Consider the following 12,827-nt stretch of genomic DNA (forward strand, 5'->3'; position numbering starts at 1 on the left):
TCAAATAAATAAACAAACGTTATATGCCACAGACGAACCGCAAAAGATCGCAAATATTTTCAACACTTTTTTCATCGATATAGGCAGTAAACTAGCTGAAAATAATATAGTAGAAGTTAACCCTTTAGAGGAAGTTATTCAACTCAATGGAAACTCGTATGATAACATTTTTAACGAAAAAATAACAGAAACAGAAATCTTGCTAACTTTAAAAACTCTGAAAGATGATACAGCTGCCGGAGTTGATAAAATAACTGTAAAATTATTAAAAACCATAATAAATTCTATACTAGGCCCACTTCTATATATTTATAATCTAAGTATTAAATACTGTTTATTTCCTGAAAAATTTAAAATAGCTGTAGTAGCTCCACTATTTAAAGGAGGCAATCGAGCCGAAATAAATAACTATAGACCAATATCGATGATTGTTAATTTTGCCAAACTGTTAGAAAAAATCATTAAAAACAAATTAATTAAATACCTTGAATCTAATAATTTACTCTCGAAAAATCAATTTGGTTTTAGACCAGGTCTAAGTACAGAGGATGCATTATATAGTGTAACTAAGTTTATAAGTAATTCTCTAGACAATGGTGAAAAAACATTAGCAATCTTTCTAGATTTAAAAAAAGCTTTTGACACAGTTAATCATATTGAATTAATAAAAATTCTTCCAACTTTTGGAATAATAAACAAAAGTCTACTTTGGTTTACTAGTTACATAGAAAATAGATTACAATTAGTTAACGTAAATGGTTTTCTAAGTGAAAAAAAAAGTGTTATCTGCGGTGTACCACAGGGAAGTATGCTTGGTCCAATCCTTTTTATATTATATATTAATAATGTTTGCAATACTAAGTTAGATGGTCAAGTGATCACATATGCCGACGATACATGTTTGCTCTTTTCAGGCGCGACATGGAAATCTGTTCACGACAAAGCAACAAATGGGCTAAATAAAGTTGTGCGTAGTCTAACAAATAGGAAATTGTCATTGAATACTAGTAAGACCTTTTACATGACGTTCACTATAAATAGTACTCAAATCCCTATAAGTGATTTAAAAATTCACTTTTGTGAAAATACTGAAAAGTGTGCTAACACTAATACGTGTAAAAAAATTCAAAGAGTTCACAATATCAGATATTTAGGTATAACTATTGATAAACACCTGAGATGGGATCTGCACATTAATTATTTAATTAAACGCCTTCGTATATCATTAAATCATTTTTATAAACTCCAGTCAGTTTTACCTAAGCACCTCATCAGAATAGTATATATATCCTTTTATCAAGCTGTTCTCCAATATAGTGTAAAGATTTGGGGTGGTGCAACTGCGCATGTAATAAAACCGCTACAACTACAGCAAAATAAAATAATAAGAGTATGTCTGGGTAAAAAAAATTTAGTAGGGTCAACTGTATAAAACTATAAAGAGCTAAACGTTTTGCCTTTTAATTTAATTTACCAGAAATTATCAATATTATGGGTAATTAAAAATATAAACACTTGGTTTAATTTAAAAAGAGTAGAAGATAAAAGAATAAACAGAGCATATAATGCTCCTGTAGCATATACAAATACCTCATATGGTCAAAGATTTCTGGACTATCAAGGTCCTACTATCTTCAACTCCATGAATAATGAATTAAAAAATACAATTTGTGTAACACCTAAGTATGCGAAAAAATTGGTTTCTGATTGGTTATTTACTAACATGGAAAATCTTTAATACTTGTACTAGGGTTACTAATTATTATGATATAATAAAAATAATATGATAAGTGTAAGTGTTAAATGTCTTCTTATGATTATTTTTACCTAGTTGTAATATTTTACCTTTATGTGTTCTTGTTTCTTATAATTATTTCTTATATTTTTAATGTTAAATTTATTTTTATATGATATTATGTAATTAATTCTACCACTTTATAACTCTCTTTCTCCAACACAAGCGTAAGCTTACAGGAGAAAGATAAATCATTGTAATGTTTTATTTAATATGTTATCTTGTTAAATATTATTTTTTTTCTGATTTAAAAAAAAAAAAAAAAAAAATGGTATAGGTTCCGCAACCCAACACGTGCATTCGTACGTACACGCGCGCTTCGAGTCCCGTTTTAGTGACTACAATTTTTCATTAAAAATGTTAGTAGTTCCAAAAATTACGGGTGATTTACCGACACAAAATATAACCAATTTATGTGGTATACCGGAAAATATTAAGTTAGCCGATCCGTCATTCCAAGTCCCACAGAAGATGGACATTTTAATCGGTGCTACACACTTTTACGACTTATTGGGTGATCAAAAAATAAAACCGCATTGTAACGGCCCGATATTTCAAGAAACAAAGTTGGGCTGGGTTGTATCGGGGCCGGTGTCGAGTTTAGAACGTAAAACTGAAACGAAAATAATTAGTACCGCACATCATGCTACATCGACACACACAGAACCAATATTAGAAAATATTTTACCATGTTTTTGGCGTTTGGAAGAAGTCAAAATCGATGCTCCATTCACCACGGAAGAAAAAATATGTAAAAAATATTTTGACGACACTGTGACGCGCGACAAGGACGGACGCTTTATTGTACACCTACCATTTCGTAATAATAGTTTAAAAATAGGAAATTCATATAATATCGCCAAACGTCGTTTTTTATCTATGGAGCGGCGACTTGAAAATAACATGGAGTTAAAAAATGAATATAAAGAGTTAGGACACTTGGAACAAATATTCGACGACCAATACGTCAATAATGTTAATACGTGTTATTTGCCGCATCACGCAGTGGTGAAAGAGTCTAGCAAGTCGACGCGGCGCGGGTGCGAGTAGTTTTCGACGCGTCGTGTAAATCCGATAACGGCGTAAGTCTAAATGACTTGTTATTAAAAGGTCCAGTTCTTCAAGAGGATTTGTTATTCATTCTCACACGATTTCGCACACATAACTATGTCTTATCGGCCGATATTATAAAAATGTACCGACAGTTCTGGATAGCGGATGAACATCGTAGTTTTCAACGGATACTATGGCGAGAGGATCCAAGCGAGCCAATTAAAATATTTCAATTAAAAACTATTACGTACGGAACAGTACCCGCATCATTTTTAGCAACCGGTTGTCTTGTTAAATTAGCGGAAACAATACACAATACGAAACCCGAAGTTTATGCAGCGATAGTCCGTGATTTTTATATGGACGATTTTCTAGGAGGCGCTGACACGTTAGAAGCAGCGATGCAACTACGGGACGGACTCATCGAGGTTTTAGGTTCGGCGGGATTAAAATTACAAAAATGGTCGTCAAATAATATTAATTTGATTTCGGACTTATCGACCGATGTAAATAATTATGGTAAAAATATCGCCACACACGAAAATATTGATAACGCGATAACCAAAATACTCGGGCTATATTGGAGTTCTAATGCGGATACGTTACAATTCGAAGTACACGAAAAACACCTAAAAAACAGCGAACAAAGTACGAAACGCGAAATACTGTCAAAAATAGCGTGTTTATTCGACCCGCTTGGACTGATCGGACCAGCTACTATTCGCGCTAAATTAATTTTACAACGGCTATGGCTGTTGAAAGTGCAATGGGACGAACCACTTCCAACAAGTATTCAGGACGAATGGAAAGCTTATAGAACGTCATTAATATCATTAAATAATTTAGTTGTGCCCCGTAAAATAATGGGCGATGGCAAAATAATCAATATTCAAATTCATGGTTTCGCCGACGCAAGCATAGAAGCATACGGCTGTTGCTTATTTTTACGAAGCACTAACTCAGATGGCGTACATACGTCCAAGTTAATATGCGCAAAGTCGAAAGTCGCGCCACTCAAGGTCGTATCACTACCTCGCTTAGAGTTAGGCCCTCCTCACACGGGGATACTCAAAAGAAACTGCAATCACCTAGATACTAGGAGACTAGGCGACTAGGCAACTGCGAATGTGTGTTTGAATGGCGTCGTTCAGACGGCGCTACTAAAGTTGCCGCGACTGATAAACTGACGCGACTAGTCAACTGGCGACTAGACATGCCAGTCTCCTCGCTACTTTGATTGATCGAGTTGCTTGGTAATTTTTATTTCGTGTATAATAAAATAATATAACATGGATCAAAATTTTAATATAAAATTTGTGCAACAAATAGAAAAGTATCCCGAGCTATATAATTATACCTTAAAAAGCTACTCCAAAAGAAATATAACAGAAAAAGCTTGGAGTGAAGTAGCCACAGAAGTTAAGCTCACAGGTAAGGCCGAGAATATTCAAGTATTATCACAATAATATTATATTTATAATATATATTTTAATATATTATTATGATTATAATATAACAAATTCATATTCTTTTACAATTCACCTAGAATTATAATTTTGATTATAATTGATTATAAATGTCGACGTTTCATAATGTATAGATTACCTATATGGTTAATTTTTTTTTTCGTATTTTTGCATATTTCAATGAAAATGCATATTAATTGCATATTTCTTTATAGTTGCATAAATGTTGCATATTCTACGATAATAATAATAATTATTATAATTCTATCTTTGCTCATTAAAGTCATATTTACGTCTGTACAAATACCTACTGTTGACCGTAAATAACCCATGATAACGAACATCAATAAGTTATCGACGAATAATATTGGATTTTCTATTGATTAATTTATAAATACGCGTCTACATTAGATAACTGCACTATATGTACACATACTGTACTAACTATATTCTAAATAATATTCTTTCTTTCAAGTGTAAACACAAAAAATAACTCTAATAATAAAAAAAACCATTTCAAATATTTTTGTTTATTATTAAACAGAAAAATATTAATTTAAATATTCAACACAATATCTTCTTAATACTTAAAACAGATAATTCTTTATAGTTTAAAGTTTAAACACAATAATTCCACTGCCATGGAACAGAGGCTCGGGGAGTGAGAAAATAATTTGCCAAATAATTTCTAACTTCGTGAGCGGAAGCACGATCACGTAACACAAGATCTTGAATTGGTAATACCGTTGTACTATCGATGCTATCTTGAATGTTTTCAACTTGTTCATATGGTGTATATTTAACTCCTTCTTTTTTGCGAATGAAATTGTGGAGAATGCACACAGATTTTATAATATCAGTCACTCTTTCTGTATTACGGGTGCGAATTGCACTGCTTAAAACTTGAAACTTTTCGGTCATCATTCCAAAAGCGCATTCCACAGTTTTCCTACCTCGGCTTAGTCTATAGTTAAAAATTCTTTTGACATTATCAAGAGTTCTCTGTGGGTATGGTCGCAACAAATATGGTGTCAATGGAAAGGCTTCGTCACCGACAAAGTAGAAAGGAAAATTATAATCATTTAAATCATCTATTAATTTTGAAGGGAATGGTATATTTAATCTTCCAGTTGTAATCCACTTCTTAATTGTTGATGCTCGAAATATTCCGCCATCACTATTTCTACCAGCATAGCCAGTTTCGATAGTAGTGAAAAAACCGTCTGCATCACTACATGCCAATAATACTATCGAATGATACATTTTATAATTGAAATTACTTGATCCACTGCCTGGTAATTTTTCGATTCGTATGTGTTTACCGTCCAATGCACCCAAACAGTTTGGTAAATTCCAGAGTGAATAGAAACGTTGAGCTATTAATTTCCAGTTTTCTTCAGTTGGTGTAGGCATATAAGAATCTTTTAATAATTCCCAGATCAATTTTGTCATTTCACGTATTATGTATATAACTGTACTTTCTCCTCTAGCAAAGTATAATGCAAGCGATACAAAAGTAGACCCTGTTGCTAAGTACCTGTAAACAATTTATTACATTTTAATTCTTATCATCCAGCGACGCAAGCTAAGTAAAAAAAAAAGGGCGGGTAAGGTTAGGTATTTTGTTAAAATTCGAACCTTAAATGCGTTGACGGAGTATTTTTGTTGGGATATAATTTGTAAACAGACATTTTTTATTAAATTAATAATTAAAACTCGACGTCAATTATTTTAGACTTTGTATTATTTAAATATTAATTATTATTGATATTTTATAGTAAACGAGTGTAAAGAAAAATGGAAGAACCTCCGTTCCGTATTTGTCCGTCATATGAAACCCCCTGCCAGTGGTTCCAGTTCCAAAAGTAAAAAACCATATTATTTAACAGAATACATGCAATTTGCGCTTCCATTCATAAGAGCATTGGGTACGCCAGTTGGAAATTTATCTGATTGCCCTCAACAAAGTCCAACTGAGCTAGCACAAGATTCTGAACATCAGACCCAAAATGAAATATACAATGACGAAGAAAATGAAGATTTTCAACTATCACATGTAGATAACGATCTGTCACCACCAAACTGTCCTACCCAACTACCATCATGTCAACAAGAACAACAAGACAATGTTTCTAATGAAAAATCTTTAAGTGACACATATAAAATACCTATAACTCCGAGGAAAGGAAAATTTCAGAAGCGAGCAAATACTGATGTGGACAAATCCTTTATGGAATACTTAAATATGAAAAAAAAAAAAATAGAAACAACTCCTAATGAGTGCAACCAACAAAAAAAAATGTTTCTTCTGAGTTTGCTACCCGAGATTGAACCCATGACAAACGCACAAATGAGTTCATTTAGGCGTAGAGTTCTGCAGCTTATTGATGATATAATGAATCCTGCTCCATATCTACAACTCTCTCTACCACCAACTTATCAACACACACAAACAAGCTCTCTTATGTCATCACATTCACCACTAACTAGTACAAGTACAGACCATTCTCCTCAGAGTAATTCTACCTTCAACAACCCAATGTCAGTAGAAGAGATACAGCATAACGACTCAGAAAGCTTATACTACCAAGTCGTCCGTGATGCTTTGACCACCGATAATATAGAATAACACAGTAATATAATATAAAATATACTATTAATATTAATTTTAAAATATATTATTAAACATTACTCATTATATTAAATAATAAAATTGTATTTAAAGGCAATATATACAATAAATACATAATTTAAATATTATTCTTACCTTAGTGTTATCAATAGTCTTTCTTCCGGGCACACACATTCCCTCATATTAGTGTCTGTGTAATGAAGAGCAGGACAAATAATTTCTTTTAATTGAAGGTAAGTTTCTTTTTTCATTCTGTAGAATGCAAGAAATCGGGAGTCACTTTCCTGTAATTCCTTAGCAGCAACAAATAGTCTGCAGTTAACATTTTTTTCAATATAAGGATTGATCCAATATTTTCTTCTGCGTTTGTTTAAGTGGTGTTTATAGTAATGATAAAGAATAATTTCTTCATCGCTACTCGAATCACTACTAGACATTATAAAAAATGTATTTATCTTAATTTATTTACTGTATAAATATCAGTGTACACATGTAATACAAAAAACTGAACTGTACTGTCGAAATAGTAGGGCGACACTAGCTTAAAAAACTAGAAACAAAAATTTAGTATACTGTGTGTGAAGATAACCGGCAACTGTAGTTGCCTAGTCGCCTAGTCTCCTAGTATCTAGGTGATTGCAGTTTCTTTTGAGTATCCCCGTGTGAGGAGGGCCTTATGCGCCGCGGTACTATTAGCAAGATTAGCAAACAGAGTCATTCCAAAAATGCAATTAGGCATCACCAAAAATTAATTATTTTTGGTCCGATTCAAACATAGTGCTAGCGTGGATATCGTCTCAGTCGACAAAGTGGCGTACGTTTGTTGCCCATAGAGTGGGAGAAATACAAGAAAAAACATCCGTAGCCGATTGGGCTCATGTTGACACGAAAGACAATCCAGCGGACATTATTTCTAGAGGTTGTTGTCCGTCAAAATTAACCGACATGCCGTTGTGGTGGTACGGTCCCGATTGGTTAATAAAAGACGAAAAAGATTGGCCCAAATCAAATAAAAACGAAAAAAGTTTAAATATAGAAATACCCGAAGCTCGGTCAGTGACCTTATCTGCCGTCGACGTAATGCCGCAATATCCGTCATTGATAAACCGGTTTTCGTGCGTAAATAAATTAACACGTATCGTAGCATACTGTTTACGTTTCGGTTATAATAGTTTGCGTAAAAATTAAAAACTCGACGGCGTACTTAGTGTGGAAGAAGTAAATAGGGCACGAACATCAATAATAAAATGTATACAGAAGGAAGCATTTTCACAAGAAATTAGAGATTTGACCAATTTGAATAAAATAGCTGTATCAAGCAAGTTGTTTCAACTATGTCCGTTTTTAGACGAACATAATGTTTTACGTGTAGGGGGAAGACTGAAAAATGCCACTACGTTAGACGTACAACAACGTTATCCAATCGTGTTGCCGGCGAAGTGTCATTTTACACGATTAATATTTAAGTACGAACATGAGCGATGCATGCACGGCGGTCCGCATGCAACACTATGTTCGGTACGATCGAGATACTGGCCATTAAACGGACGAAATTTAGCCAGAAGTACAATACACGAATGCGTAACATGTTTTCGTTATAAACCGGTAGTCGTGCAGCCGATTATGGGTAATTTACCCATGGAACGAGTAGAACCGACGCGCGCATTTTTACGTTGTGGTATTGATTATGCGGGTCCTTTTATGATTAAGACAAGTATGCGCCGAAATGCTCCGTTAGTAAAAGGGTATGTATGTATTTTTGTTTGTTTTTCAACGAAGGCAGTACACATCGAACTAGTCGGAGATTTGAGTACAACAGCATTTATTAACGCATTAAATCGATTTTTTGATCGACGAGGAAGAAGTACAACTATTTTTACCGATAACGCGACTAATTTTGTCGGGGCAAATCGTAAAATGAAGGAATGGAGCGATCTATTTAACTCAGAACAACATAAAAAAAAGGTACAAGAAGCTTTAGCAGACGTTGGTGTCCAATGGCGATTCATACCCCCGCGGTCGCCGCACTTTGGAGGATTATGGGAGGCAGCCGTCAAGTCGATGAAGCATTTACTACAGAAAACTGTAGGGAACGCTCACTTGTATTTTGAGGAACTTAGTACTGTGCTTACGCGCGCTGAACCCTGCCTAAATTCCCGACCTATTACTCCTATGTCATGTGACCCAAATGACATATCCTTTTTGACCCCAGGTCATTTCCTTATAGGCGATTCACTCTTATCTATACCAGAACCCGACTTGTCAAATATACCGATAAGTCGCTTGACGCGATGGCGAAAAGTAACACAATATTCGCGAACTATTTGGCAAAAATGGAGTCGTGAGTACTTGAATCAGCTCCAAGAGAGAAAGAGGTGGGCTGGTGCCAAGGGACCTAAACTAGAAGTGGGTACTGTAGTATTAATACGAGAAGATAACATCCCTCCGTTAAAATGGCGTTTAGGTCGAGTTATAAAAATTACTGCTGGCAGTGACGGGGTGGTGCGAGTCGCTGAAGTCCGCACGTCGACGGGACAGTTTACACGGGCAGTTCGAACATTATGTCCTTTGCCATTTAAGGGAAATAATATAGATTAGTTATTTGAAAAATTTGTCGGTATGCTTAAAATTGTATTGTTAAATTTAGAATCTATGTATATTAATTATTACGAAATGTATTTCTTGTAAAATTGTAATATTGTTTTTTTTTTTTATTTAGATTATGTATTTGTAAACGTAAAGTAGAATTGAGTTATTCCTGTCTTTAATATCAATTCAACTTAAAAAAAATTTTTTTTTTTTGCACATATTTTATTTTATTATTTTGAAATCAATGTTTCAAGGCGGGCGGCATGTTGCGTACCTAGTAGTGTGTAACTTACTATAAATATATTTCATTATCAATCATATTGCCGCGACGATCTACGAAGTCGTGATCGACGCGTTATCGATTTACCTAGTCGTCGTCAGTCGCTTGAAAACCACGGAAAGCACACTACGAAGTGCGCAACGCGTCCTCCGTGCCGTTCACAAAATTATATATTTTCTAAATAGTTTTTTTATAATCTTAGAATACAGTCCACACATTATTATGTACGAATAATTACGGTTTTCTTATTTATTTATCCTTGCTTACCACGTCCCAACATGTGTATTTAATAACTCTTCGTTTGTATAAAATTGTTTTAATTGTTTTTCAGTGGCAACATTACAACAGAAATGGTATAAATTGCCCAATAATTGTATTCCCCTTTTAGATCGTTTATTCTCGTTAAAGTTGTTTAATAACCTATCCGACATATCGAAGTAATTTTCATTTATATTTTCATTTATGGTTTTCAGTAGGGTTAAAATTTGTTGAGTTATTTTACATTAATTTGAATCTTTGTCTGAACAGTATTTTTGTATTTGAAAGACATTGTTAGTTGTTTCTCCGTCATCTTTAATTTCTTGAGTATATATTAAGGGTATGCTTTTGTCGTACATAACTGCATCCTGTACTTCGTCGAAAAATGCACCCGACGAAACAGTTATATCCATAATTTCCTCCGTTATTCCATATGCCAATATTTGAATTAAGAAAAATAGTTTTAACATGAACATCTAAAACAGCATAAGGTTGTCATATTATTTTTTTTTTTTTTTTATTATTATTGTATTTATTTATTTATTTATTATTTTTCTTTTACTATTGTTTTTATTTATTTATTTATTTATTTTCTTTTTGAATCTGGCTAAAACTAATAACAATTAGTATTAATTAACTTATTTCAATTATTTGTGTTTTATGGTCATTATTTTAACCATGTAATGTATACTTATAATTATATTATAATATTATTTAATATAATCCTAAATGAAATTGTATACAATAGTAATATGCTACCTTGATATTTATATTAAGAATTATTTGTTATCATCAAGTTGGTCTCTCATGATAAGGCTTTATTCTGTTTACATGAATAATGTCTACTGTTGGTTTCCCTCTTAAGGTTAAGGCTATTTTATAGTTAACGTCAGATATCTTTTCTATGATTTTAAAAGGGCCTTGGAATTTATGAGCTAATTTCTTTATTTCCCCATATTTTTGGGATTTGATGTCTATAAGTACCATTTGCCCTGGTGAGTAACTTACTGTTTTATGACTTTTGTCGTAATATGATTTTTGTTTATCTTGTTCTGTCTTTATTAATTTGGGTAATTCTTCCCTTATTTTTTGTAATTGTTCTATTGCTTCTAATCTATTGTATGTTGTGTCAAGAGGGTAAATTTTGTTGTCTATTGGTTGGTTTGCTTCAGTTCCGAACATTAGAAAAAATGGCGAGTGTCCTAATCTTGCATGTGGATAAGTATTATATGCAAACACTACCATCTTGTAATAAAGTGCCCAATTTTTCTGATTGTTGTTGACATAATGAGTTAAACAGTTGCAAATAATCTTATTCATTAGTTCTGTCATACCATTGCTTTGAGGGTGATAAGATGTCGAAAAAATTTGAGTTATACCTAATTTTTCACATATTCTTTGGACTTCAACATTTTTAAAATGTGTCCCTCTATCGCTTACGAAATACTTTGGTGTACCATAAGTAGTAATGATGTCTAAGAGAAAGTTTATTGTTGACGCTGCATCTGCGTTCTTAACTGCTTTAGAAAAAACCATTTTAGTAGCGTTACATGTCGCTACAATTAAGTATCTTTTCCCTTGAGATATAGGTAATGGTCCTAAGTAATCAAAACAGAGCCTTGAAATAGGTTTTGTATCAATTAATGGTATTGATTGTAGCAAGCCAGGTTTTTTTCCATGAGGATTTTTAGAAAGTTGACATGAAACACAAGTCTTTATAAATTTGTTTGTATCTTGTATTATTGTTGGCCAATAATATTTTTTCTTTAATTTCGCTAACGTTTTTGTGATACCGAAATGTGCTGATAACGCTGATTCATGGTATGACTTTAAAATTACGTTAATTAATGTTTTTGGTATTACTAATAAATCTTTTATTCCGTTAGGTGACCAGTCTTTAAAGAATAAGATATTGTCTTTGATTAAAAACTGTCTTGATTTTCTTTTAAATTTAGGATCATTCCGTTTATTGCGGAAATTATACCTTTGCAAAATTCGTCTGTTGATTGATTTAGCTTTAATCTTTCCAAATTTATAGAATCAAAATGTAGGTCCTCTTTGTTATTTTCTTCTAGAATGTCTTTGGCTAGCAATGTGTCTACCGGGTAACGAGACAGGCAATCAGCCGCTTGGTTACAAAGGCCTGGACGATGTTTTATTTCTAAATCAAATTCTAGTAATTTGAAAATAAATTTTGTTATGCGAGATGACGGGTTTTTCATTGTTTGGTAATATTGTAAACTTGAATGGTCGCTAAATACTGTAACTTTTCTGCCTAATAAGTATTCCTTGAAATAATTTACCGCAAACACAACTGCTGACATTTCTAATTCTGTGGTAGTAAAATTTTTTTCGCCGCCCTTTAGTTTTCTGGACGCGTAAGCTATAGGATGTCGCTTTCCGTTGTTATCACTCTGTTCTAGTATTCCCGATAGTCCTTCAAAGGATGCATCTGTGGTCACAAAAACGGGGTATTCGTCCTCAAAGTGTGCAAGTACTGGTGCAGTTATGATAGCATTTTTTAATATATTAAAAGCTTGATCTTGAGATTTGTCCCAATGAAATTTACTATCTTTCTTTGTCAGGTCGGTTAAAGGGCCAGCAATTTTTGCATAATTTTTGATATATTTTCTATAGTAGCTGGTGAGTCCTACAAATGCTCGCACGTCTTTGATTTTTCCAGGTATAGGAAAATTTGTTATCGCCTTGATATTTTTTTCAAGTGGTTTTATTCCTATATTAGATACTTTATGG

The 12,827-nt window shown here is 33.2% G+C and overlaps 3 protein-coding genes and 1 pseudogene across 3 annotated transcripts; all 4 read left to right on the forward strand.

Moving 5' to 3' along the window:
* The first annotated feature begins 2,152 nt into the window (after positions 1-2,152).
* LOC111032745 lies at positions 2,153-2,845 on the forward strand. The gene has a single exon (XM_022313194.1). It carries the CDS (start codon positions 2,153-2,155, stop codon positions 2,843-2,845), a length of 693 nt encoding a protein of 230 aa, XP_022168886.1.
* Positions 2,846-2,988: 143 nt separating this feature from the next.
* Positions 2,989-3,963, forward strand: LOC111032754. The gene has a single exon (XM_022313204.1). It carries the CDS (start codon positions 2,989-2,991, stop codon positions 3,961-3,963), a length of 975 nt encoding a protein of 324 aa, XP_022168896.1.
* Positions 3,964-4,128: 165 nt separating this feature from the next.
* Positions 4,129-6,943, forward strand: LOC111032762 (annotated as a pseudogene).
* Positions 6,944-7,891: 948 nt separating this feature from the next.
* On the forward strand, positions 7,892-9,544 carry LOC111032770. Its single transcript, XM_022313227.1, has 2 exons — positions 7,892-8,023; positions 8,204-9,544. The coding sequence occupies exons 1-2, from the start codon at positions 7,892-7,894 to the stop codon at positions 9,542-9,544; spliced, it is 1,473 nt and encodes a 490-aa protein (XP_022168919.1).
* Positions 9,545-12,827: the final 3,283 nt, after the last annotated feature.

The sequence above is a fragment of the Myzus persicae genome, unplaced genomic scaffold (genome assembly GCF_001856785.1).
Source record: "Myzus persicae strain clone G006 unplaced genomic scaffold, MPER_G0061.0, whole genome shotgun sequence".
Taxonomy (NCBI): Eukaryota; Metazoa; Arthropoda; class Insecta; order Hemiptera; family Aphididae; genus Myzus; species Myzus persicae.

Coding starts and splice junctions, on each gene's coding strand:
- LOC111032754 (XM_022313204.1), top strand. CDS start 2,989: ATGTACCGACAGTTCTGGATAGCGGATGAACATCGTAGTTTTCAACGG.
- LOC111032770 (XM_022313227.1), top strand. CDS start 7,892: ATGCCGTTGTGGTGGTACGGTCCCGATTGGTTAATAAAAGACGAAAAA. Junction 8,024..8,203: donor TGACCTTATCTGCCGTCGAC/GTAATGCCGCAA, acceptor AAATGTATACAG/AAGGAAGCATTTTCACAAGA.
- LOC111032745 (XM_022313194.1), top strand. CDS start 2,153: ATGTTAGTAGTTCCAAAAATTACGGGTGATTTACCGACACAAAATATA.